The sequence below is a fragment of the Dasypus novemcinctus genome, chromosome 3 (assembly GCF_030445035.2).
Source record: "Dasypus novemcinctus isolate mDasNov1 chromosome 3, mDasNov1.1.hap2, whole genome shotgun sequence".
In the NCBI taxonomy this organism is placed as follows: Eukaryota; Metazoa; Chordata; class Mammalia; order Cingulata; family Dasypodidae; genus Dasypus; species Dasypus novemcinctus.
The window spans coordinates 124,482,260-124,508,996 of NC_080675.1; the positions used below are offsets into that span (position 1 = coordinate 124,482,260).

The 26,737-nt window shown below is 40.6% G+C and overlaps 1 protein-coding gene across 4 annotated transcripts in view; it reads left to right on the forward strand.

Annotated features, from left to right (window-relative positions):
• The first annotated feature begins 1,695 nt into the window (after positions 1 to 1,695).
• The window catches only part of USP50 (ubiquitin specific peptidase 50), a 40,653-nt gene continuing 15,611 nt past the window's right edge, over positions 1,696 to 26,737 (forward strand). The window contains exons 1-6 of one of the 4 annotated variants that reach the window (XM_004471547.4): positions 1,696 to 1,932; positions 3,309 to 3,503; positions 3,771 to 3,966; positions 7,074 to 7,283; positions 8,637 to 8,779; positions 12,037 to 12,169. In XM_004471547.4, the coding sequence (XP_004471604.2) occupies positions 1,880 to 1,932; positions 3,309 to 3,503; positions 3,771 to 3,966; positions 7,074 to 7,283; positions 8,637 to 8,779; positions 12,037 to 12,169 (930 nt within the window). In that variant the 5' untranslated portion in view covers positions 1,696 to 1,879. The remainder of the gene's footprint in view (positions 1,933 to 3,308; positions 3,504 to 3,770; positions 3,967 to 7,073; positions 7,284 to 8,636; positions 8,780 to 12,036; positions 12,170 to 26,737) is intronic. The other 3 variants (XM_058294207.2, XM_058294206.1, XM_071214196.1) reach the window with 3 other exon arrangements.

Sequence of the window (26,737 nt, forward strand, 5' to 3'; positions counted from 1 at the left end):
GTTTTGAGTTGGAGCCTGGGATGTAAGCACGCAGAGGAGCAGGGCAGCTGAGCTCCAGGGAGGGAGACAGAGCCGGTTGCCTGAGAGTCTACAGCTGGCCTTGAGGAGCGAGCAGGGCAGCCGAGCCTGCACAGAAACAAGGCCTGGGAGGAGAGGAACCCAGGAAGCCTGAACTCTTGGCAGATGTTGGCAGCCATCTTACTACAACACATGGCGACACTTTAGTGAGGGAAGTAACTTATGCTTTCTGGCCTGGTAACTGTAAGCTTCTACCCCAAATAAACACCCTTTATAAAAACCAACCAATTTCTGGTATTTTGCATCAGCACCCCTTTGGCTAATATATCTATATCATCAGTTGCTTAGCAGGCTCAATAGATTTGAGTTAGCTCAAAGCAAGAACAGGACTGGTCCCAGCTCTGGAGCTCTAGAGGTTTCCCCTTTCTAATAAGACTGCTTCCTCAACCAGGCTGCTTTCACTACTAGGTGGCTGCATATAGTTTCTGCCTGCTTTGCATTTAGTGAGGTTTCCTCTCTACTGAAGCTGCTTTCTGTGATGCATCCAGCCCAGCTATGCCATACTTTAGCACAGTTCTCTGTGAGAAAATGAGAGCTTAAGAGACCATGTGAACTTCTCAGCTTTTCAATTCTTCTATAACAAACCCTGTCTGGGGGAGCAGATGTGGCTCAAGCAGTTGAGTGCCTGCCTCCCACATGGAAGGTCCTGGGTTTGGTTCCCAGTGCCTCCTAAAGAAAAAACAGACAATAAGCAGACAAGGGCAAACAATGAGCAAACAGACAGGGAGCCATCTAGAAGGGTGGGGGGTTGCCGGGTGGGAAACAACCCTGTCTTTATACTTACCGAGTGGTCCTTGTGGTGTGCGTGTCCTCTTGCACCGTATTTGATGGCCATGAAGGGAAATACTCTATCCCAATGCTATGTGCTTATGGAAGCAGAAGAGTGCAACTGCCCCCAGGGTGAGAAACATTCTCGCAAGGCCCCTAGGAGTGGCCCCGTCACTGGGAGAATGGATGAGTGCCCAAAGCAGGCTGAGTTGCCATAGTGTCCACTAACTCGAGATAATCCGTGTGTGTGTGTGTGTCTAATATATATACACAGAAAAACTGAATGGTGGAAGAAGAGAAGTTAAATGTGCAATTTTTTAAAAAATTTCTCTCCCCTTCACCCCCCCTCCGCCGTCCCTCCCCAGTTGTCTCTTCTCTGTGTCTATTTGCTGTGTCTTCTTTGTCCGCTTCTGTTGTTGTCAGCGGCACAGGAATCTGTGTTTCTTTTTGTTGCGACATCTTGTTGTGTCAGCTCTCCGTGTGTGCGGCGCCATTCCTGGGCAGGCTGCATTTTCTTTCACGCTGGGCGGTTCTCCCTACGGGGCACACTCCTTGCGCATGGGGCTCCCCTGCGCGGGGGACACCCCTGCGTGGCAGGGCACTCCTTGCGCGCATCAGCACTGCGCATGGGCCAGCTCCACACGGGTCAAGGAAGCCCGGGGTTTGAACCGCGGACCTCCCATGTGGTAGACGGACGCCCTAACCACTGGGCCAAGTCCGCTTCCCTATATGTGCAATTTATTCGCTGAAATCTTTTTAAAGCATTTCAAACAACCAAGTAACAGTTGGTTATGGCAACATGATAGAATCTTGAGGGCGAAGGAAAAGGATTATGACACAGAGAAAAGTCTGAATTGGAATGGTGCCTGAAGTGCAGATGAAAATCAGTCTGAAGTTACTGAAAGGGGGGAGGAGCATATAAATTGTTTAAAACAAACAAACAGAGCCAAAGTAACAGGCTCAGAGAAATGAAGTTAAAAGGCTTAGCCATAGCTCCTGAATAGAAGAGGAAGGCCGCCGTGGTTCCGTTACAATGACTTCTCAGCGGGCTTTCCCTGCGGATGACTTCGGTATCTACTATGTCCTGTGAGCCTCCCTCTACTATGGCTTTCTAGATAAATTCAGTTCGGGGGACGAGCCATGCTCAAAGAGTCAGGGAATATATGCCACATGTATGAAGGTTCCCCCACATTTGACCCACGGGAGCTCCCCAAAAAAGGAAGGGAAGAAGTTATGTAATATCTTGGCAGTAGATAATGTACTTCCTAAAGTGTGACAGCCAAGGGTCTCCCATGACATCAGTAAGTAAAAGTAATGCAGGTCTGACCTATTCACATGAGCGCTTTAATTCTCTAGCTTACTGTTAACAACATCCTCCATCAGTCACGTCCTTAACAAAATTTTTGTTACCATTTATTAACTACTTAATGTGTGCCAGGTACCTGTGTCATTTAATTCTTAAAACAGTCTAATAAAACAGCTAATAATATTCCTATTTTATAGATGAGATACAGGCATAAGAGCCACAGATCATACAAGTAGTTAAGTAGCAGAGTCAGGATTTAAACTGAGATCTATTTGTTTACAAGGTCTATGCTCTTTCTCATTATTTATATGGGTTTATTATGTACATACGTATTGCATAATTATGCATCTGTGTACAAATACATGTATCATTGTGTATGTTTCTATATGTGATATGTATTATGTATATTCTGTATGTATGAACAAATATGTGTGCTCTTAATACATGCATTTCTACTCAATATGTATATGTATTATGCTCTCAATATGATATATGTCATGTATTATATGCTCTTAATATATGTTGTACAAATCCAAATAAATCTAGATGTGTAGACAGATAGACCCCTTAGTATGTTATACCATGACAAATGATTAAACCACTTCAACATTGTATCTTATCTGTATAATGAGATTTAGAAATAATTGCACCTCCCCTATAAAGTTGTTGAAAGGATTAAATAGGAAAATGCACGTTAAGCACTTTATATAGTGCAGTGTTCACTGACAGGTAGCTATTGTTATTATTCACTACTAGCTATTGTTATTATAATTACATATAATAATTACTACTCATAATTAAGTTACTTGCCCAGCAAGAAAGGAAACACTTTGGTCCTAACTATAGTGGGAAAATTTGCATTTTTAGCCCAGCAATGCTGAAAGGCCAATATTTTCTGTCTCCTTGCTTTGGTTTTAGGAAGAAGCTTTTATCTCTGGCTTATTTTGCTGCAGGCACTTGTTCAAAGAGTTCAGGAACAAGTAATGCAATTTTAGACTCCAAGTTCGAATACTTCTGTCCTTGGTAGGGAATGTGTTTGAGGGAAGTCTTACCAAGAACTCTTTGTTTCAAAAGGTTGAGAGGGGATTATTTTCCATTTGTACATATTTTGTTCCTTCAAATTGCTTTCCTTTCTTTCCATGTGGCACCAAAACAGCACAGAATGTACAGATTACTCTGATACTATTCCAAGTAATGAGGCTAATGAGAACCAGCCCCATTTCCAAGGTGTGACTGGTCTGCGAAACTTGGGCAACACATGCTACATGAATGCCATCTTACAGTGTCTCTGCAGCATCTCGCCACTGGTGGAATATTTTCTCTCCGGAAAATACATTACTGCTCTTCACAAGTAAGACTTTTGCCCAGCAGCCCGGCCTTTCCCCCACCCCAGACCCCTAAGGTGAGGTTAGGGAAGGAATCATCTTGAGTCCCTACAAAGGGCTGAATAAGTCAGGAGAGGCTGCAGCTACCCAACTAACATATCTAGGGTGAGTAAAGCAAGAAAGTCAACCAAGAAATGAATAAAATTCCAATTTTTATCTGATACCCCATGATCAAGTTTAGGTACTTTCTTTTCATTAAATCAGCCAGAAACATACCCCTTCCTTCTTCCAAGGGATTGTGGTGAGGTTGCCACTGCTTTTGCCTACTTGATGACAGACATGTGGCTTGGAGACTCAGACTGTGTCTCACCAGAAATATTTCGGTCAGCTCTTGGCAACCTTTACCCAGCATTTACGAAAAAGACACAACAAGATGCTCAGGAATTCCTGATTTATGTCCTGAATGAACTTCATGAAGCTCTGAAAAAGGTAAGTGGGATAAATGGCCTTGAATTGGGATTGGCTGTGAGCTTTATCAGCAAGTTTCATTTTTCATTCATTGTTCAGTAAATGTTGCCTACTTTGTGCCAAGCACCGAAGTATGTGCTGGGGATACTATGTGGAGCTTTCAACTTAGTATTTAAATAGGTTTGTATTTACCAAACTGATCTGATCATCAGAATCCTATGGAAAGATTTTCTTTTTAGGTACTGAGGCTGGGGATTGAACCCCAGACCTTGCATGTGGGAAGCTGGCCCTCAACCACAGAGCCACATCAGCTCCCCTGAGGTGGTTTTTTTGTTTGCTTGTTGTTTGATTTTTTTTTAAAGATTTATTTATTTTATTTATTTCTCTCCCCTTCCCCCCCCCCCCCCCCCCCCCCCGCGTGTTCTTCTTTGTCCGCTTCTGTTGTTGTCAGCAGCACGGGAATCTGTTTCTTTTTGTTGTGTCACCTTGTTGTGTCAGCTCTCTGTGTGTGCGGCACCACTCCTGGGCAGGCTGCACTTTCTTTCACGCTGGGCGGCATTCCTTATGGGGCGCACTCTTTGCGCGTGGGGCTCCCCTACGCGGGGACAGCCCTACGTGGCACAGCACTCCTTGCACACATCAGCACTGAGCATGGGCCAGCTCCACACGGGTCAAGGAGGCCCAGGGTTTGAACCACGGACCTCCCATGTGGTAGACGGATGCCGTAACCACTGGGCCAAGTCCGCTTCCCAGTTTGATTTTTTTTAACACAACCCCCCCCCCATTGTCTGCTCTCTGTGTCCATTCACTGTGTGCTCTTCTGTGTCCGCTTGTATTCTCATCAGGAGGCACTGGGACTATGTCTTTTTTTGTTGCATCATCTTGTTGGGTCAGCTCTCCGCGTGTGATGCCATTCCCGGGCAGGCTGCAGTTGTGCATGGGGCAGCTCTCCTTGCACAGGGGCCACTCCTTGCGCGGGGGGCACCCTTGCGCAGTGGCCGCCCTTACACAGGGGCATGCCTGCATAGGCCGGCACTCCTTGCACGTGGCAGCACTATGTGTCGGCCAGCTCACCACATGAGCCAGGAGGCCCTGGGTATCAAACCCTTGGACCGCCTATATGTTAGGTGGATGCTTGATCTGTTGAGTCACATCAGCTTCCCTGTTGTTTGATTTTTGTTGTTGTTTTTAGGACCTCCCATACGGTAAGCAGGTGTTCAATTGCTTAAGCCACATCTGCTCTCTGGGAGGATTTTTAAAACACAGATTATAAAGCCCTCTTATTGAATTAGTACACCTGGGACTATCTTTTGAAAAAGCTCATTTGGTGTTTCCAGGGATCAGCCAGGTGTAGGAAGACATAATCTAGTTCTTTTTGCAAATAAGTGCTGCATGGACTACTTTTTAAAGCAGATATCACATTTTTTATAAAAATACATTACTCATGAGAAATAACATAGAACTTTTCAACAAAATAAGTTTTCTTGATACCTACAAACCCGTAAAAATATTTAGCTTGGTATTAGATTTAGGGACAGACCTATATACTGCAAAGTTTTATCTTTGTGCCAAACATGCCTAACCGGAGTTCTTCATTGGATTAGGAAATAAAACATTTGATAAAACGTGAAATCCCAGCTTCTAGGGGGTTTGCCTTTTTTTTTGCAACACTCACCGCTTTCAGCCTTGGTCTGAGACCCATACTCTCCAAAGATAAATCTTTGATTTAATGCAATGTCCTTGTGCTGATGTGAGCTCATTAGGAAATAATTAGCATAAGGGATTACAATTTATAGCCATTATATTTATCATTTGTAATCCTTGATTCCATTTTTCATTTTGGCTGATAAAAAAATATTCATGGTGGTTAGGACTTTTTTTAGCTGGAGGGGAGGGTGGTGGTCAGTAAAAATAATTTAGGCCCTCGTCTGCAGCCAGCTTGAAATAAATAGCTTCCTGGTTCCTAAAGCCAACACGGAAGAGGGGTGTTAAATTACTTCAGGGGGGACCTTGGCAGCAAGAGGAGCAAGCGAAAGTGGAGCACGCCGCACAGCTCCACATTACAGCTGGCTGTGGAGCTAATGAGTCTTCAAATGTATATTCTCCTGAGGCTCGAAAATCACTGAAAATTCAGGGTCTGCTCCCAGAAATGCTGTTCCTCAGTATTAGCTAGGTTCACCAGACCACAAGGCTTAAATAGGGCCGCTTTAGGAATTTAAGGTTTGTTCTTTTTCCAATGTGTTTTCTAACAGCAAAAGGAGAGAAGGGTAGGATGTAACCTGAAGGGACTGGAGGAAAAACCAAATTCCTTTATTTTACTACCAGCACAGGCTGTATGATCTAGAACTAATTCAATAGCACACTCTTGTTGCTGCCTCCCTTCACCCCTCCTCCTTGCCTTTGTTATCTCCCTTTTCCAGCCGTTGCTATCCTTCCCGCCAGTCCCGTCCACTTAGCCAACTCATAATCTGCCCCCTTTCTTAATCACCGCCTACTTCATAGCTGCCTGCACAGTTCCGCCTATCCACTACCGCCCCGTAGTTTACCCGCCCCAATTCCTACCCCTCCCTTGACCCGACCTTATATAATCAAGTGTATTTCCACAATAAAATTGGACTAGCTCATTCTCACAGGCTGTCTCCGTGGTTTTTACCGCGCGTCCCCCACGCCTGGAGAACCTACGCGCTGGCCTAGGGGCTCACCGCCGAGCCGTGGAAGCCCGCCCGGTCCTCGTGGGTTGCTAACTTAGAATAGCAGCCCACAGCAGGGGTTGCTAACTTGGAATAGCAGCTCACACACTCTCTTCCCAGGAAAAAATTTGCCTTCAGGACACTAGATAATGATATCAGGGGTATCAGCTTATGTAACTAAAACCTGTGTTTTACCAAAGACAGGCAATCATTGTCCCTTAAAAAGAGGGAAGTATCTGAATTATCAGAAACCACATAAAATATATATTGTCTTTGAAATATTTTTCTCCATTTATTGTCTGAACCCACAACTAAGTGGATTTTAGTAGAATATATCATTCCGGTAGAAGAAAAATAATTCATTATATTAGAAAAAAATTTTTTAAATAACAAATAGTTCATTTGGGATGGGGGGGGTGGCTTTGTCTCTTGCTTTAGTACCACCGAAAGAGATCACATGAGAAAGGATCTACTCAAAGATGCTGCAGGAAGGCGGTCACCAACGAGTCCTCCATCATCACCCAGCTATTTGAAGGACAGCTGAATTATGGGATCATATGTTTAAAGTGTGAGAACTGCACCTATAAGAATGAGGTCTTCACTGTCCTCTCCCTCCCCATTCCATCAGAATATGAATGTTCTCTTCAGGTAGGGATTCCCTATGCCTAGATACTTCTTTTTCTGTTGTTGTTATTTTTTCTGTTTTTTTTTTAGTTTCTTTTCTTTTTTAGTTATTTTTTGTTTATATATATATTATATATTTTTGTTTTAATTTTGCTTTACCCCTAGCCCTTGATTTTCTCAGGACTCTTACATTTCTTAGTATGAACGGGCTCCTCTATAACTTAAAAAAATGTATTGGAAGTCCATAATGATAGCATTTGATTGAAAAGCAACATACTGGCCAAACGACTATGAAACAGTTGTATTTTTAGGTGTATTCAACAAAACAACATCTTTGTAAAATTAAAAATACAGGTCAGATTTATTCAGTCTTTTGAGATGGCTTGGTGCATATATGGAACTGATAACTTCTTACAAAAAAAAAAAAAAAATTTAGGGCCCTCCTTCACCCCAGAAGTCTACGGCCTCAACTTGAGAACCAGATACAAAAGATTATGACTCTTAGTCTTGAGCTTTTATATTATGGACTAAAGTTGGGGAATATATTGGGAAGGGAGAGTAGAATCTCCTGCCTTAGTCTAATTTCCTGCACCATAATGCCAAAAGATAACCTGTCAGGTGAGGGTGAGCGGGGTGGCCATCAGAAAAACAGGAGTCAAGGGGGCAGTCAGTTTCCTTGTGGAATAGTACAAATTTATATTTTTCTTCCTTATTTATGAAGCACATCTATTGCTATAAGTTTCACATAGCCATTTCCAAATACTAGAACTGGAAAGTAGAATCCTATTACATATTCTCAGCTCAAACTGCTAAATATTGCCTGTAAAGAATCCCAAAGACTCTTGAAAACGAGGCACTGGCAGGTCTAATGAAAATACATTCTGTCCTCATCTTCCTCTTTAGCAGAGCTGGGGACCTGGCCACATTTAGGATGTCTCCTGTGCATGTGGGATCTAATTTATCTCTGTTCTGATGTTTTTACTATGGGCCACCCCAAAAGGCTGAAATATGGTCCTTTTCGTTCACCAGATCACATTAGTAAAGGAGATGAGTAACATAAAACATCTGTCTGTTTAGCTAGTGTAAATTGCAAAGTCAGTATTATTCTAAAATAAACCAAAAAATGTTAAAATGCTGATTCAGATTTTATACGTGAGATGGATCCATTTCTTTAATCAAGTGAGAAAAATCTCCTTTGCCAAGCAGATTTTACAGCTATCTAGGCTGTAGCTTGAGGCACTGGTATCTCCTGGACTTGTTAATTTGAAAAAAGCATCGAGGATTACATTTCCATGACTTACAAAATTCTGATATAGACAGAGATTACAGTTTCCAGTTGATCTAATTTGGTCACTAAATGCCTTTTTTCCTTGACAGGACTGTCTCCAATGTTTTTTTCAACAAGACACACTGACCTGGAATAACCAAATTCATTGCTCCTTTTGTGAAACCAAGCAGGAAACAGCTGTGAGAGCCAGTATTTCCAAAGCACCAAAAATAGTTGTTTTTCACTTAAAAAGGTACGGATTTTGACATTTTGTAGGCAGATTTGGCCTAGCAAAACAGTTTTACAAGACACATTTTCCCATCAGTTTGGAGGCAACACAATAATTCTCTATGTAGAATATATTGGGAAGTGGCTGAGCACCTGCTTCCCATGTACGAGGTCCTGGGTTCAATCTCTGTACCTCCTAAAAAAAAAAAAAGAACATATTTAGATTAGTGAAGTTTCTTCTTAGAAACAAGAGTTGATGTCTATTTCGAATATCCAGTGAAATCTTACTGCTCTGTTAGCTCAGTTCCCTTCCCAGTCCCTCCAAAATTGAGGTAATGAGCTCCAGGTAATGATCATCAACTCTACATGGCTCATTCTGAGAGGGAAGGAGCATTTAAGACCACATTGATAATGGAACAAAGTCTAATCTAAGAATTATTTCATTCAAAAGACTATACTTCTCATATATACTATGAAGAAGTATAGTGAGGGAGGGACAAACTGTGACTCCAGAGCTGAAAATAATCTAAGAACTGGGCTCCAGATTTGGCAGGAACAGAGTTTTTTGGTTTCTTTACTACCACTTAATATCATTCATAGCTACAAATATATCAGCAGTTAAGATTACTAAGCTCACAAAAAAATGAATTTACGCAGAACTTGAAGGAAGTCAGTGAATTTAGTGAAGGGCCCCTACACTGTACTCTGTTGACATAGTACAATTCTCAGTCCTGTTGTGTGGATTGTCCCAGGATAGGACAAGTTCCTAGGTTACACCGAAGCTTTCAGCCTACACTTGGAAGGGGGCAGGGGAATGGGATGAACTGTAGGAATGAATATTGAAAAATGATGAATTTTCCAGGCAGAGAAGAGAGAGAAAAGAATAATATATGCAAAGGTATATTGATATATATGTTAAATATATGAGGTTGGGGCAGGAAGTAGTGATGATGAAGCTGTAAGGCAGATGAAGGCCTTGTGGAGAGTCTCATATCACATATTGAGACATTTGGATTTTATCCTTTGGGCAGCAGTAAGTCATTGGAGGTAAGTAGTGTGCCAGACTTAGGTTTTATAAAGGGAACTTAAGTGGTTTGGGGGATAGTTGGGAATGGAGAGAGCCTGGAAGTGGGGAGAATAGGTAGGGTGCTGTTGGAAGAGTCTAAAGAGGTGAGGGCCTCGACTATGGTGGTAGGGGTTGGGGATAGAAAGAGTGGGGATAGATTCAAGAAGTTTTCAGGAGGTAGACATAGAATCACTAGGGCCTGAGTGGTGACTCTGGTTGTGATTGGGAAGGTTTGGGGCAATGAAGGAGCAGAAATAGAGAATGGCTCCAGGGTGTCGGTTGATGGAATGTATTACATTTGAAGGAAAGTTATCTACTAGGGGTTCCCAAATGCCAGTCCCTGGATTGATGGTTGAGTATCATCTCATATCATATGCTTTTAAAAAGTAAATTCCCTGGCCCCGCCCTTAGTTATTTTGATTCTATAGTCTGAAAAGGAGTCTAAATATCTTTTTTTTTTAATTTTTAAAATTTTTATTTTTTATTTTTTTATTTTCCCCCTCCCCCCCACCTGTTTTTGCTGTGTCCATTCACTGTATCTATTTCTTTTTGTCTCCTCATCTTTCTCCTCTAGGATTCACCAGGATTTAATCCTAGGGACCTCTGATGGGGAGAGAGGTTCCCTGTCAGCTGCGCCACCTCAGTTCCTGGTCTCTGCTGCACTTCACCTTGACTCCCCCCTTTGTCTCTCTTTTGTTGCATCATCATCTTCCTGTGTGACTCATTTGCATGGGAACTGGCTCACTACATAGGCACTCGGCTTGCAGCGCGGGCACTTTCTCACCATGCGGGCACTCACGTGGGGACTAGGCACGCTACATGGGCACTCAGCTTGCCACTCAGGCACCCACATGGGCACTTGGCTCGCCGTGCTGGCATTCGGCTCACTGCGTAAGCACTCAGCTCACCACGCAGGCACTTGGCTCGTTGTGCAGGCATGCTTTCTCTTTTTCACCAGGAGGCCCCAGGGATCAAACCCGGGTCCTCCCATATGGTAGGTGGAGGCCTTATCACTGGAGCCACATCCGCTTCCCCTAAATATCATTAAAAAATTTTTTTCCTAGCTTTTTATTTAAAATTTTTCAAATCTATGGAAAAGTTGAAAGAATATATAACAAATATCCATATACTCTTCATCTAGAATCTTTATCAGCTAATAACATTTTGCCACATTTTATTTTTCCCTTTGTCTCTATAACTCTCTCTCCATCCCTCTCTTTCTCTAATATTTCTTTGTTTTCTTCCTTTCCTCTTCCCTCCCTGTTTTTAGCTGAACCATTTGAAATAAGATACAGACAGTATAGCATTACATGCTTAAACGCCAAAGACGCATTACCTGAGAATAAGGACATTCTTTTACAAAACCACACCATTCCATGCCTAAGACATTGAGCAATAATTCATATCATCTAAGATATGCTTCATATTTCCCCTTTATCCCACAAAGTCTGTCTTAACGTTTTCTTCCCAGTCTAGGATCCAATCAAGGGCCATACATTGCATTTGGTTATCTCTTTAGCCTTTTTTAACATAAAACATTTCATTTCCCTTTTATTTTTGTTTTAATTTTTCTCATGACATTGACTCTTTGAAAAGTCTGTTTTTAGAAAACATCCCCCATTTTGGATTTGTCTAATTGTTTCTTCATGGTTAGATCAGGGTAAACTTTTTTTTCTTAGCAAGAATCAGATATAGGTGATATTGTGTACTTTTCCATTGCATATATCAGAACTCATAATATCAGTTTGTCCCTCTGTTGGTGATGCTAAGTTTGATCACTTGATCATGGTAGTGATGATAAGAGCTCACTATTTAAAGGAGTATTTTCCCCTTTATAAATTCACTCTGGACTCATGACTGTTTTTTAGTGTGTTAATATCTGTCACTTTTTTTTGATGTTCAAATTGCCCAAAATTGGCCAATGGAATCCACTTTAAGACAGCTCTGTGACCCCCAATACTTTGTTTTGATTAAGGTATATTTACATACAGTAAATATCATTCTTTTTAGGTGTACAATTCTATGAATTTTGACAAAAGCAAAATATATTTAACAACAACAACAACAAAAAAAAGGAATTCATGTAAAAGTCTACACCAAAAAATCTTTCCAAGAAATTATTCTTAACTGTGCTTGGAATTGTCAAGAAATGTGGACTTCATTCATGAGTGGTACACAAATTTACTTTGTATTTCACATATTTATTATTCCCCCAGGTTTGACATACAGGGTACAATGAAAAGGAAACTGAGAACAGATATTCATTACCCACTCACCAATTTGGACCTTACTCCTTATATTTGTCCAATTTTCCGGAAACATCCTAAATACAACCTCTGTGCAGTGGTGGTGAGTAAAATACTAAAACTACTTAAAAATAATACATTTTAAAGGAAACTAGAATTATTTATTAAATCTCTATTCCTTTCATTTCTCCATGACTTCTCCTATACCTTCCTTTTAAAAACAAAATATAGAGTGTGGAAACTCCCTGCTTTGATCTGGAATATTAGAGCAGTGAACAAATAAAATTCCCTGTTGACTGCCTTCTCAGTTTCCCTCCACTCAATGACTATCTTAGATTTTGGGATATAGCAGATTGTGCTCCTAGAAGCAGCAGAAATCTGTACCAGTAGTTTTATGTTTATTAATTTGAAGGCCAAAGCCCTTAAAACCCTAGGTACATGCTGGTCACAAAACTCAGTACCTATAAACACCCAATCCTAGGAAAAAGGGGTTCCTCTCTGGCTCTAAGCCAGTTTTGATCAGTCAGGATTCTGTGAAGGAAAGAAAGCATGGAGTATAATTCAGACCAAACCATTCAGAAGTTCTTATATCTCCAAGCACCAAACTATTCTTTGGGTTTCTAGTCAGGTTCATGACATTTAGAATCTGCTCCATAACCACACACATATTTCAGATTGGACTTGGAGAATCTAGTCTTATCTATATCAGATGTATGGACTCTTACCAGAGCCAAAGTAATTCACAGTCTTCTGATATATTGAAGTCAAATTTTCCTTTTCAGCTTATTGTTCAATTTTAATATATTAATCCTACTGATCTTTCTCTTTAAGTATCTCGCAGAGCCAGACTTTAAAACTTTAAAAAAATTATCACTTCATTTTCTTTTCACCTCAAGCCTTGACATTCTCTTTATTTCCAATTTATCCTACCCCAATATATGGATTTTCTTCTTCCACTCCCCAATTTGGAAATCTAGAGTGACCGCCTCTTCTCCTTCATATAAAAAGGAGACTCTAATGTAAATTCCAAAATACTGCAGGGACTGCCTCCCCTATGTTTTACTGCCCTAATTTCTCATTATAGGTGTTTCTGCTCTAAGAAAATCCAGAAACAAAAAGCTGAATTTATAAAAAAATTTATGGCAATTACCTGCATTGTGAAAAGGTATATATACATTTGTAGTTTAAAAAATCACCCTAAGCTTCCTATAAATCCTTAATCCGTTCAGTGTTTAAATTATTAGTTCATTGAGAGACCAAAGTTGGTTAAGAAAGAGAAATACATTTAGAGTTTACTGCAAATTGAAGATTTGACAAAAATAAGAGCTAAACATCTTTAAAATTATGATGTATGGCCATCAGAAGAGACCACCTAGAGCTTTGCTGTTTGAGGTCTGCAAGGGACCTTTGGCATAGGGACCACCCAACAGAAATGCAAAATCTCAGGATCATCCCAGACCTGCTGATTAAGAATATGCATTTTAGCAGCATTCCCTTGTGATTCACATACATATTGAAGTTTGAGAAGTACTCATCTAGACTAAACAAGAATATATTTTACAACAAAGATCCTTACCCAGCCTTTCCTTGAACCTTTGAAGAGCCTGTTTCTTTACAGGGCAGGCTCTGCGACTACCAGATTTTTTGTTTATTTTATAAAACTTAGAACAGTGTTTGGTACATAATGAGTGACATATTCATTTAATACTTATTACAAATCTGCAAGGTAGGCACTATTATCCCCATTTTACAGAAGGGGGAAACAGGCACAGAGAAGTTAAATAATTTGCCCCATGTTAGACAGCTTACCACAGCAGAGCCAAGATCTGAACCCAGGCAGTTTGGCTCCAGAGAGCTCTACTCTCTCAACACGTGACGTTCCTTTAAATATTTTAAAATAGCAGTCATAGGCTACCAATATTTAGTTCCTTAAAGCCCCCTCAAATGATTGGCTTCTGGAAAGACTGCTTTTTAAAAATTTGAAATATTCCAGGCACAGAAAACAAAACAGAATGTAACCAAGCACCCTTATTACCATCTACCTACTTTAAGAAATAAAATATTGTAAAGTTGAAGCCCCCTATAGATCTTTAATGATCCATTCTCCTCTGTTCCCTGATAAAACCTCTATCCTGAATTTGGTATGTATTGTTCCCGTGCATTCTTTCATAATTTTACTGTATATGTTTGTACCTATACATGATATGCAGTATTGCTTTACATGTTTTGTAAAATTGGAATCATAGGATATAAATTCGTAACTGCTTCATTTTTGGCTCTGTTATTTTTATGGTATTTATCTATGTTGATACAAAGAATACTGCATTCTTTGTTTTTTTTAATTAGAGAACTTGTGGGTTCGCAGAAAAATCATGCATAAAATAGAGCATTCCCTATTTATTAATACCTTGCATTGGTATGGTACAGTAGTTACAATTGATTAAAGAATATTTTAATGATTGTATTATTAACTATAGCCATGCTTTAACTTAGGATTCATTGTGTAGTGCAGCCCCATGGATTTTTAAAAAATTTATTCTGTTACTATATCTACAACCTAAAGTGCATTAATTTCAACTGCCTTTAGTAATCCATTATATAAACATCTGTTTATCATTTCTCCTCTTGATAGGTTGTTTCCAGTATTTTGATTCTGTAAGCAGTGTTGTAGAATGCATTGGCATGTGCTAAAAAAATGAAGCTTTCATTCTGTTTTATACATGTATGTGTGTCCCGAGACCACATTTTGAGAACTGACCTAAATCTCTCTTTTAATCTATATTAATGTAGAAAATTAATCTATTAATGGAGCTAATTATTTTGAGTTTCTTTCTGATATTTTCTTAGCTAATGTTTTTGGTTTTTTTTTTTAAGATTTATTTCTCTGCCCCCCCTTTCGTTGTCTGCTCTGTGTCCATTTGCTGTATGTTCTTCTGTGTCTGCTTGTATCCTCATTAGGAGGCAATTATTCTCTTGTGCCATCTCAGCTCCCTGATCTGCTGCATCTCTTATTATCTCTCCTCTGTGTCTCTTTCTGTTGCGTTACCTCGCTGTGCCGGCTCTCCCCGTGGGCCGGCACTCTTGCGCGGGGAGGCACTCCTGCATGGGGAGGCACTTCTGCATGGGGTGGCACTCCTAGGCTGGGCAGTCCTCTGCACAGGCCAGCACTCCGTGCAGGTCAGCACTCTGCATAGGACAGCTTGCCATACGGGCCAGCTTGCCTTCACCTGGAGGCCCTGGGTATTGAACTCTAGACCTCCCATATGGTAGATGGGAGCCCAGTTGCTTTAGCCACATCTGCTTCCCATAATGTTTTTAAAAGTTTTTTTGTATCTATATTCACAATCAACCTAAAGCCTCTTTCTCATACTTTCCTTTACTGTTTTTGCTATCAGCCTTATTCTAGCCTTTTAAAATGAATAGGTCTTTCATTTCTATTCTCTGGCACAGTTTGTATAAGAAAAAAATAAACAGTTTCTTGAAAGTTTGGTTGACATAAACAGGAAAACCATCTGGACCTGGAATTTTATTTTCTTGGTGGCTGGATTTCAAAATATTGATACAGTTTGCTTTAGTCATTATGTAGAACTATTTAGAATTTCTTTTTTTCCCCCTCCATTTGGAATTTTTCCTTTTCCCTTCCCCCCCACTGCCCTGCTGTTTTTTGCTGTCTGCGTCCATTTACTGTGTGATCTTCTGTGTATATTTCTCTTTTTGTCTTCTCATTTTTCTCCTCTAGGATTCACTGGGATTCGATCCTGGGGACCTCTGATGTGGAGAGAGGTTCCCTGTCACTTGCACCACCTCAGTTCTTGGTTTCTGTTGCGCCTTGCCTTGACTTTCCCCTTCATCTCTCTTTTGTTGCATCATCATTTTGCTGCACAACTCACTTGCGTGGGCACTGGCTCACCATGCAGGCACTCGCGTTGGCATTCAGTTCACCGTGCAAGCTCTATTTCTTCGTTTTAAAAAATAAATTTTTTATAGAAGTAACTCATACATAAAGTGTGCAAACTATGAGTGTGCCAGTTAATGAATTTTCAAAAAGTGAACATGCCCATGTAATCAGAAAGCAGTTCAAGCAGAATATTACCAGCATCCTCATGCCATATGTGTCCCCTTCTAGTATGGGAAACCACTGACTTCTACCAGGATAGATGTGCTTGTTTTTGTGCTCTGTAGAAATGGAATGTAATCTTTTGTGTCTGGCTTATTCTCAAGATTATACAGTCTTCAGCCATATTGCTGCATCTTCTGTAGTATATCCATTGTTGAAAATACCACAGTTTCCTTATTTATTCTACTTTTGATGAGCTTTTGGGTAGTTACCAGCCTTTGGCTATTAGGAATATTATCACTATTAACATTTTAGTACATGTCTTTCAGTGAACATAGTACATAATTCTTTAGGGACTATACTAATGAGTGGAACTGCTGATTCAAAGGCATATGAGAGAAGCCTCCTGTCCCGTGTCGTGAGCTGGCCTACGCACAGTGCTGATGCGCACAAGGAGTGCCATGCCACGCAGGGGTGTCCCCTGTGTAGGGGAGCCCGACATGCAAGGAGTGCGCCCCCGCAAGGAGAGCTGCCCCACGCAAAAAGAGCGCAGCCTGCCCAGGAGTGGCACTGCACACACAGAGAGCTGACGCAGCAAGATGACGCAACAAAAAGAGACACAGATTCCTGATGCTGCTGACAAGAATGCAAGCGGACACAGAAGAACACACTAGCGAATGGACACAGAGAGCAGACAAGGTGGCGGGGAAGGGGAGAGAAAAAAAAGGCTGAATGTTCAGCTTTAGTAAAGATGTCCAATAGTTTTCCAAAGTCATTGTACCTATTTACACTGCCACCAGTAGTGAATGAAAGTTTCAGTTGCTCTGAATCCTTGTTATAACACTTGGTGTATTTTTGTTTCTTTATTTTGTTTAAGCCATTCTGGTTAGCTACATACTGCTATGACACTGTGAGTTAAACTGGCATTTCTCTGAAAACAAATCAACTTGATGACTTTTTCATGTCTTCATTGGCCTTAGGATATCTTCCTATGTGAAATGCCTACCCAAGCCTTTTGATCATTTTCCTATTATGCTACCTTCTTTTCTCTTATTGATTTGTAGTTCTTTACAAATCCTAGATATTTATATATCTAAAAGATATTTTAATTATCTCTCAGTTTGTAGCTTGCTTTTTTCACTCGCTTTATGGTACTTTTTTTTTCTCTCCCCTTCCCCACCCCTCCCCCCAGTCATCTGCTCTCTATGTCCATTCGCTGTGTGTTCTTCTGTGTGTCCGCTTTATTCTTGTCAGCAGCACCCGGAATCTGTGTCTCTTTTTGTTGCATCATCTTGCTGCATCAGCTCTCCGTGTGTGCGGCACCAATCCATCAAGCTGCACTTTCATTGTGCTGGGCGGCTCTCGTAAAGGGGCGCACTCCTTGCCCGCATCAGCACTGCGCGTGGGCCAGCTCACCACATGAATCAGGAGGTCCTGGGTTTGAACCTTGGACCTCCCATGTGGTAGGCAGACGCCCTATCCGTTGGGCCAAATCTGCTTCCCTATGGTACTAATTCTTAATGAATCAAAGTTCTTAATTTTAGTCTATTTTATCAATGTTTTTCTTGTATGGTTTGTGTTTTGTTGTGTGTGTTTTGTTTACCCCAAGTTCATGAAGACACTCTCCTATATTTTCCTCTTTTAAGCTTTATTGTTTTACCTTAATGAAGTTTTTTAAATAATATTTTTTCCAGAAAATTGTCAACTTTTTACGTTTTCAAATTTAGTAGTGTATTAGTCAGCCAAAGGGGTGCTGATGCAAAATACCAGAAATTGGCTGGTTTTTATAAAGGTATTTATTTGGGGTAGGAGCTTACAGATACCAGGCCATAAAGCATAAGTTGCTTCCCTCACCAAAGTCTACTTGGAGCAAGATGGCTGCCAACATCTGCGAGGGTTCAGGCTTCCTGGTTCCTACTTTCCTGGGGCTTGCTTTACTCTGGCTTCAAGGTTCCTCCCTTCCTGGGGCTGGCTTCTCTTTCCTCTGCGTGCTGACTTCCCAGGGCTCCAGTTTAAGTCTTCAGCATCAAACTCCAAAATAAAAACTCCAATATTAAAAGCCCTCAATTCTGTTCTGCACCATGCATTTTATCTGTGAGTCCCCACCCCTTAGTTATGATTAGCCCTGATCATAGCTCAATCATGCCCAGGTACAGATCAGATTACAAGCATAATCCAACTTTTCTTTTTGGAATTCATCAGTTATATCAAACTTCTATAAATAGCATAAAGTTTCTTATATTATTCTCTTGCTATTTAAAAAATCTCTATTATATTTAGTTTTCTATTCATTCTTTTTTTAAAAATTAATATTTGATTGTGGTAAAATATACATAGCACAAAAATAATTCAAACCATTTTTAAGTGGACAATTCTGTGACATTATGGGTACTGACAATACTTTTTTTACCATAATCCAGTTCCAGAGCATTTTCATTATCTCTAATAGAAACTCATACCTATGGAACAATTACCCTCATTCCTCACTCCCCACATCTCTGGAAACCACTACTCAGCTTTCAGTCTAAAATTTACTTCTTACTAGTATTTCATATAAGAGACACTATACAGTATTTGTCTTTGTCTGGCTTATTTCACTCAAAATTATGTTTTCAGGGTTCATCCATGTTCTAACATGTATTGGTACTTCACATCTTTTTACGGCTGAATAATATTCCATTGTATGGATATACCACATTTTGTTTATCCAGTCATTTGTTGATAGATATTTGGCTTGCTTCTTCCTTTGGCTATTGTGAATAACACTGCAGTGAATTTTAGTGTACAAATATCTGTTCAAGTCCCTGCTTCCAATTCTTTGGGAGTATATACCCAAAAGTGGGATTGCTGGGCCAAATAGTAATTTTATGTTTAGCTTTCTGAGGAAACGCCAAACTGTTTTCCACAGCGGCAGCACAATTTTACATTCCTGCCAAGTACTAAAGTTCCTATTTCTCCATATCCTTACCAACACTTGTTATTTTCTATTAGTTTGGTTCTTTTTATTAAAAAAATATTAGTCATCCTAGTGGGTGTGAGCTGGATTCTCATTGTAGTTATAATTTTCATTTCCATTTCTATAATGGCCAGTAATATCAAGAATCGTTTTATAGCTTATTGGCCATTTGTATTATCTTTTTTGGAGAAATGTCTATTCACAACCTTAGCCCATTTTTAAATTGGATTGTGTTTTTGTTGTTGAGTTATAGGGGTTCTTTATATATTGTGGATTTTTTCCCCCTGTCTGTGTTCATTTACTGTGTGATCTTCTGTGTCTGTTCCTTTTTTTTCTTCTCATTTTCTCCTCTAGGCTTCACAGGGATTTTATCCTGGGGACGTCCAATGTGGGAGAGAGGTTCCCTGTTCCGTGCACCACATCAGTTCCTGGTTTCTGTCGCATCTCGCCTTGACTCTCCCTTGCATCTCTCTTTTGTTGTGTCATTATCTTGTTGCGTCACTCACCACACAGACCTGTCTCACCATTGAAGCCTGGCACGCCTTTACTAGGAGGCCCTGGGGGTTGAACCTGGGTCCTCCTGTATGGTAGATGGAAGTTCAATCACTTGAGTCACATCCACCTCCCTCTATTGTAGATATTAAACCCTTATCAGATCAGGAAGCAGTTGTGGCTCAACTGATAGAGCATCCGCCTACCATACAGAGGGTTCAGGGTTTGATCCCCAGGGCTTCCTGACCTGTGTGGTGAGCTGGTCCACGCACAGTGCTGCTGCATGCAAGGAGTGCCATGCCACACAGGGGTGCCCCCGCATAGGGATGCTTCACGCTCAAGGAGTGCGCCCCACAAGGAGAGCTGCCCCGTGTGAAAAAAGTGCAGCCCGTCCAGGAGTGGCACCACACACACAGAGAGCTGATGCAGTGAGATGATGCAACAAAAAAAAGCAACACAGTTTCCTGGTGCCTCATGACAAGAATACAAGCAGACAGAGAAGAACACATAGTGAACAGACACAGAGAGCTGACAATCAGGGGAAGGGGAGAGAAATAAATAAAATAAATCTTTAAAATTAAAATGAAAATAAAACCCCTTATCGGATATATTATCTCCAAATATTTTCTCCTATTCTATAAAGCGTCTTTTTCATGCAATTGATAGTCTTTTTTTTAAAGATTTATTTCTATTTATTTCTCCCCACTGCTTTGTTGTTTTGCAGTTGCTGTGTCTGTTGTCTTCCTTGTTTCTTTTTTTTAACACTTTATTTTTTTTTAAGATTTATTTATTTTATTTATTTCTCCCCCCCCCCCCCACCCCCAGTTGTCTGTTCTCTGTGTTTATTTGCTGTGTGTTCTTCTTTGTCCACTTCTGTTGTTGTCAGCGGCACAGGAATCTGTGTCTCTTTTTGTTACGTCATCTTGCTGCGTCAGCTCTCTGTGTGTGCGGCGCCACTCCTGGGCGGGCTGAACTTTTGCGCTGGGTGGCTTTCCTTACGGGGCATGCTCCTTGCGTGTGGGGCTCCCCTGCGCGGGGACACCCCTGCATGGCATGGCACTCCTTGCCTGCATCAGCACTGTGCATGGGCCAGCTCCACACGGGTCAAGGAGGCCTGGGGTTTGAACCACGGACCTCCCATGTGGTAGACGGACGCCCTAACTGCTGGGCCAAGTCTGCTTCCCCCTTGTTTCTTTAGGAGGCAATGGGAACCGAACTTGGGACCTCCAATGTGGGTGGGAGTCACCTAATCGCTTGAGCCAGCTCCATTCCCTGCTAGGTTGTGTCTCATTAAGTTTTTCTTCTTGGGTCTCTTGTTGCATATTGTTGAGTCAGCTTCCTGTGCCAGCTCTCTCTCTTCTTTAGGAGGTACCAGGAACTGAACCATGAATCTCCCATGTGGTAGGGTGGAACTCAATCACTTGACCCACATCCACTTCCCTGTTGTCCCTTTTTTTTTTTTTAAGATTTATTTTTTATTTATTTCTCTCCCCTTCCCCCCACCCTCCCTTGTCTGCTTTCTGTGTCCATTCGCTGTGTGTTCTTCTGTGTCCACTTATATTCTTGTTAGCAGCACTGGGAATCTGTGTCTCTTTTTGTTGCGTCATTTTGCTGCGTCAGCTCTCCATGTGTACGGCACCATGCCTGGGAGGGCTGCACTTTTCCCTCATGAGACAGCTCTCCTTGCAGGGCACACTCCTTGCCCATGGGGCTCCCCCCACGCAGGGGACACTCGTGTGTGGCACAGCACTCCTTGCACACATCAGCACTACACATGGGCCAGCTCGGGTCAGGAGGCCCTAGGTTTGAACTCTGGAGCTCTTATATGGTAGGCAGGCACTCTATCCCTTGAGCCAAATCCACTTCCCATTCCCTGATGTCTTTTGATGCATGAATTTTTAATTTCAATGAAGTCCAACTTATCTATTTTCTTTGGTTGCTTGTTTTTGGCATAAAATCCAAAAATCTCTTGCAAATACAAACTTCTGAAGATATGTCCCTATATTTTCTTGTAAAAGTTTTGTAATTTTAGCTCTTATATTTAGGTTGTTGATCCATTTTTTTAAATTATTTATTTATTTATTTTAATTACATTATGAAAAATATGAGGTCCCATTCAACCCCACCGCCCCCGCCCCCCACTCCCCCCACAGCAACACTCTCTCCCATCATCATGACACATCCATTGCACCTGGTAAGTTCATCTCTGAGCATCACTGCACCCCATAGTCAATGGTCCACATCATAGCCCAGACTCTCTCACGTTCCATGTTGATCCATTTTGAATTAATTTTTGTATATGGTGAGAGGTAGGGGTCTAAATTCATACTTTGGCATGTGGCTTTCCAGTTGTCCCAGCACTACCTGTTGAAGAGACTATTCTTTTCCCATTGAATGCACTTGGTGCCCTTTTAAAAATCAACTGGCTATAGATGTATGGGAGTATTTCTGGGTTATCAATTCTATTCCTTTGGTCTATATATCTATCTTTATGTTAGGAACACACTGTTTTAATTACTGTAGCTTTGTAGTAAGTTTTGAAATCAAGAAGTGAGTCCTCCAGCTTTGTTCTTTCTCAAGACTGTTTTGTCTATTCAGTTCCCCTTGCAATTCCATATGAATCTGAGGATTGGCTTTTCCATTTCTACAAAAAAGGCTGGTGGATTTTTTTTTAAGGGATTGCTCTGAATTTGTAGGTTGCTTTTAGTAGTAGTGCCATCTTAATAATAAGTCTTCCAATCTATGAACACAGGATGTTTTCTTTGATTTCTTTCAGAAGTGTTTTGTAATTTTCAGTGTACAAATCTTACAGTTCTTCCCTTAAATTTATTCCTATATATTTTATTCCTTTAGATGCTATGGTAAATGAATTTTCTTGATTTCCATTTTAGATTGTTCATTACTGATGTATAGAAATCCACCTGATTTTTGCATATTTATTTTGTACCCTGCAATGTTGCTGAATTTGTTTATTAGTTCTAGTAGTGTTCTGGTGGATTGTTTGGGATTTTCTATTTATTGGATGATGTCATATGAATAGGGATAGTTGACTTCTTTCTTTACAGTATGGATGCCTTATTTTTTTTCTTGCCTGGCTAGAACTTACAGTACAACATTGAATTACATTGGTGACAGTGGACATTCTTATCTGGTTTCTGATCTTAGGGGGAAAACTTTTAGTTTTTCATCATTGAGTATGATGTTTGATATAGGTATTTCATAAATGCCCTTTTTCATATTAAGAAAGTTCCATTCTATTCCTACTTTTATGAATGTTTGTATCATGAAAGGATATTGGATTTTTTTTTTTTTAAGATTTATTTTTATTTTATTTAATTTCCCCCCCTCCCCCGGTTGTCTGTTCTCTGTGTCTATTTGCTGCGTCTTGTTTCTTTGTCCGCTTCTGTTGTCGTCAGCAGAACGGGAAGTGTGGGCGGTGCCATTCCTGGGCAGGCTGCACTTTCTTTCGCGCTGGGCAGCTCTCCTTACGGGGCGCATTCCTTGCACGTGGGGCTCCCTACGCGGGGGACACCCCTGCATGGCAGGGTACTCCTTGTGCGCATCAGCACTGCACATGGGCCAGCTCCACACGGGTCAAGGAGGCCGGAATTTGAACCGCGGACCTCCCATGTGGTAGACGGATGCCCCTAACCACTGGGCCAAGTCCGTTTCCCTGGATTTTTTTTTGAAGATTTATTTATTTATTTCTCTCCCTGTCGGCCCCCCCCCCCCCCACCGCCTGCCCCAGTTTCTGTTTTCTGTGTCTATTTGCTGCGTCTTCTTCTTTGTCTGTTTCTGTTGTTGTCAGCGGCATGGGAATCTGTGTTTCTTTTTGTTGCATCATCTTGTTTTGTCTGCTCTCCATGTGTGCGGCACCATTCTTGGGCAGGCTGCATTTTCTTTCCCATTGGGTGGCTCTCCTTACAGGGTGCACTCCTTGCGCATGGGGCTCCCCTTCGTGTGAGGCTCCCCTTGGAGGGGAACACCCCTGCGTGGCAGGGCACTCCTTGTGCGCATCAGCACTGCACATGGGCCAGCTCCACACAGGTCAAGGAGGCCCACAGTTTGAACCGCGAACCTCCCATGTGGTAGGTGGACGCCCTAATCACTGGGCCAAGTCTGCTTCCTGATATTGGATTTTATAAATGCCTTTTCTGCTTCAGTTGAGATGATCGTATTTTTTATCAATATATAATGACATTTTGTGTCTCTTGTCAAAATTTTTGACTTAAAGTCTATTTTGTCTGATATTAGAATAGTTACTTCAGCTTTCTTTTGGTTACTATTTACATGAAATATTTTTTCCATCCTTTCATTTTCAACCTATTTGTGTCTTTGGATCTAAAGTGAGTCTTGTAGACAGAATATAGTTGGGTCATGTTTTTAATGCATTCTGCTGGTCTCTGCTTTTGTAATCATTTTAATGTGAATATAATCCATACACACTTAAAATGATTACTGATAAAGGACTTACTTCTTCCATTTTGCTATTCGTTTTCTATATGTCATGTCTTTTTTGCTCCTTGATTCCTCTAATACTGCCTTTTTTGGTTGACTGCTTTTATTTTTTCTAGTGTATCATTTTAAATGCCCTCATTTCCTTTTCTGTATTTTTTTTTCAGTTATTTTCTTAGGGGTTACTAGAGGACTTAAAAGTAACATCCTAAATTTAATAACAATCTATTTTGAATTGATACCAACTTAGTTTCAATAGCATATGCAAATTGAGTCCCTATACAGCTCCATCCTCTTCCATTGTTGTTATTGTTACAAATTAAAATGTTTATACATTCTGGGTTCATTAACATAGATTTATAGTTATGTTGTAAATCATATAGAAAACAAAAAAAAGAGGAGTTACAAACCCAAAATAACAAGTACTAGCTTTTATATTTACCTATGTAGTTACCTTTATCAGAGTTCTTAACTTCTTTATGTGGCTTCAAGCTACTGCCTACTATTCTTTCATTTCAGCCTCAAGGACTCCTTTAGTACTTCTTCCAGAGCAAGTCTATAAGGGATGAAATCCCTCAGCTTTTATTTATCTGGGAATGTCTTTCATTTTTGAAAGACAGTTTTGCTAGATAAAGAATTCTTTTTTTTTCCCAAAGAGAGAAAGAGTTTTATCCATTGCATAAGCAATGGAGCACAGAAGTCTCATGGCCCAAAACTACCTCTTGGATCTATATAAATTCTAATATTTTATAATATCTGGGAGCTAATGAATAATTGGGATGGAGCTGGACACAGGTTCCTTAACATTAAGGAGCTGGGCCAGACAGACTGGGGTAGGTTGGGATAGTGTTATACAGAATGGACAGTTACAAGATCTTTCATATGGATATCAAGCAGAGGTGGATGGAGTGGTTACCATCCCAGTAAGTATACACAGGGGTGTGTTCAAACTAGACTTATCATCACAAAGGTAAGCATACACGAGGGTAAGGTTTATATAAACAGGGGTGGGACGACTCTAGCCAACTTCAGCAATTTCAGCTATCAACCTTTTGCTATTTTATAATACGAAGGCATCTGTATAATGATTTAGTAATCATAATTATTTGTTAATTCTTAACCCTTGGTTTAAATTTCTTCCTCCCTGTAAAATAATTTTTTTTTAAATTATTTTTTTATTCTACCCCCGCACCATGTTGTTTGAAGTCGCTGGCTGTGCCCATTTGCTGTGTGCAGTCTGTGTCTGTGCCTCTTCTCTTTAGGAGACACCAGGAACCAAATCTGGGACCTCCCACGTGGGAGAGAGGCACTCAATTGCTTGAACCACCTCAGCTCCTTGGTTTATTGTGTCCCTCATTGTCTTTCCTCGTTGTGTCTCTTTGTTGCATCATCTTGTTGCGCCAGCTCACCTTCTCCAGGAGGCCCTGGGAACTGAATCAGGGTCCTTCCATGTGGTAGGCAGAAGCCCAATTACTTTGAGTCGCATCCACTTCCCAACTTGATTAACTTTTTTCTTTTTAATCCTGCTTTAGGTTATACCACACTGCTTTCTGCCCTACATGATTTCAGATAAGAAATTTGCTGTTATTCTTACTGAGATAATTTGTGACAAGTTACTTCTCTCTTATCTCAAGATTCCCTTTGTATTTCGACAATTCAATTATGTGTATCAGTTTGTGTTCCTTTGAGTTTATGCTACTTGGAATTCACTGAGCTTTTTAATGTAGAGATTCATATATTTCATCAAATTTGGGAAATTTTGGGCCTGTTTCTTCATATATTTTTTTCTGCCTTTCTTTCTTTCTCCTTCTGTGACTTCCATAATGCATATGTTTATATGCTTGATGGTGTCCCACAGGTCCTTCAGGCTCTATTCATTTTCCTTTCTGCTTCTCAGGCTAAATAGTTTCACTTTTCCTTTCTTCAGGTTTTCTTGTTCTTTCCTCTACCTGCTCAAGTCTGCTTTTGAACCCTTCTAGTGAATTCTTCATTTCAGCTATTTCACTTCTAAGCTCCAGAATTTCTAGTAGGTTCCTTTTTATAATTTCTATTTCATTATTGTGATTCTTTGTTCAAATATCATTCTCCTGGCTTCCTTTCATTCTCTGTCTATGATTTCCTTTGGCTCTTTGGTCATATTTAAGATGGTTGATTAAAAATCTCTCTCTAGTATAAGTTCAATATCTGGGCTTTTTCAGGGACAGTTTTTATCAATATATATATATGTATTTCCTTTGAATGGGCTATACTTTCCTGTTTCTTTGTATGCTTTGTAACTTAGTGTCAAAAATGGACATTTTGAATAATATAATGTGGTAACAATGGAAATCAGATTCTTCCCCATTGCCAGAATGTGCTATTGTTTATTGTTGAATGCAGTAATCCATTTAATGTTTTTCCAAAATATTTTTGGAAGGACTGTATTCCTTGTCATGTGTGGTGAATGAATCTTTCTTACATTATCTCAGGAGTCAGCCAGTGACCTGATAAGAATTTCCTTAAATGCTGTAACCAAAGCAAAACAACAACAGTAACAAAAACAAAACAAACTCTGCAGATTGGCTCTGAGCTGGGCCTTCCTTCAGCACTAAGCCTGATTAAAGCTCTGCTTTAGCCTTCACCCTCTGCTTACACAGGGCGCACATACCAGACTAATGTGAAGCCAGGGTTTTCTAAGGTCTTTTCTTAACAATGGTTTTGCCATGGGGATG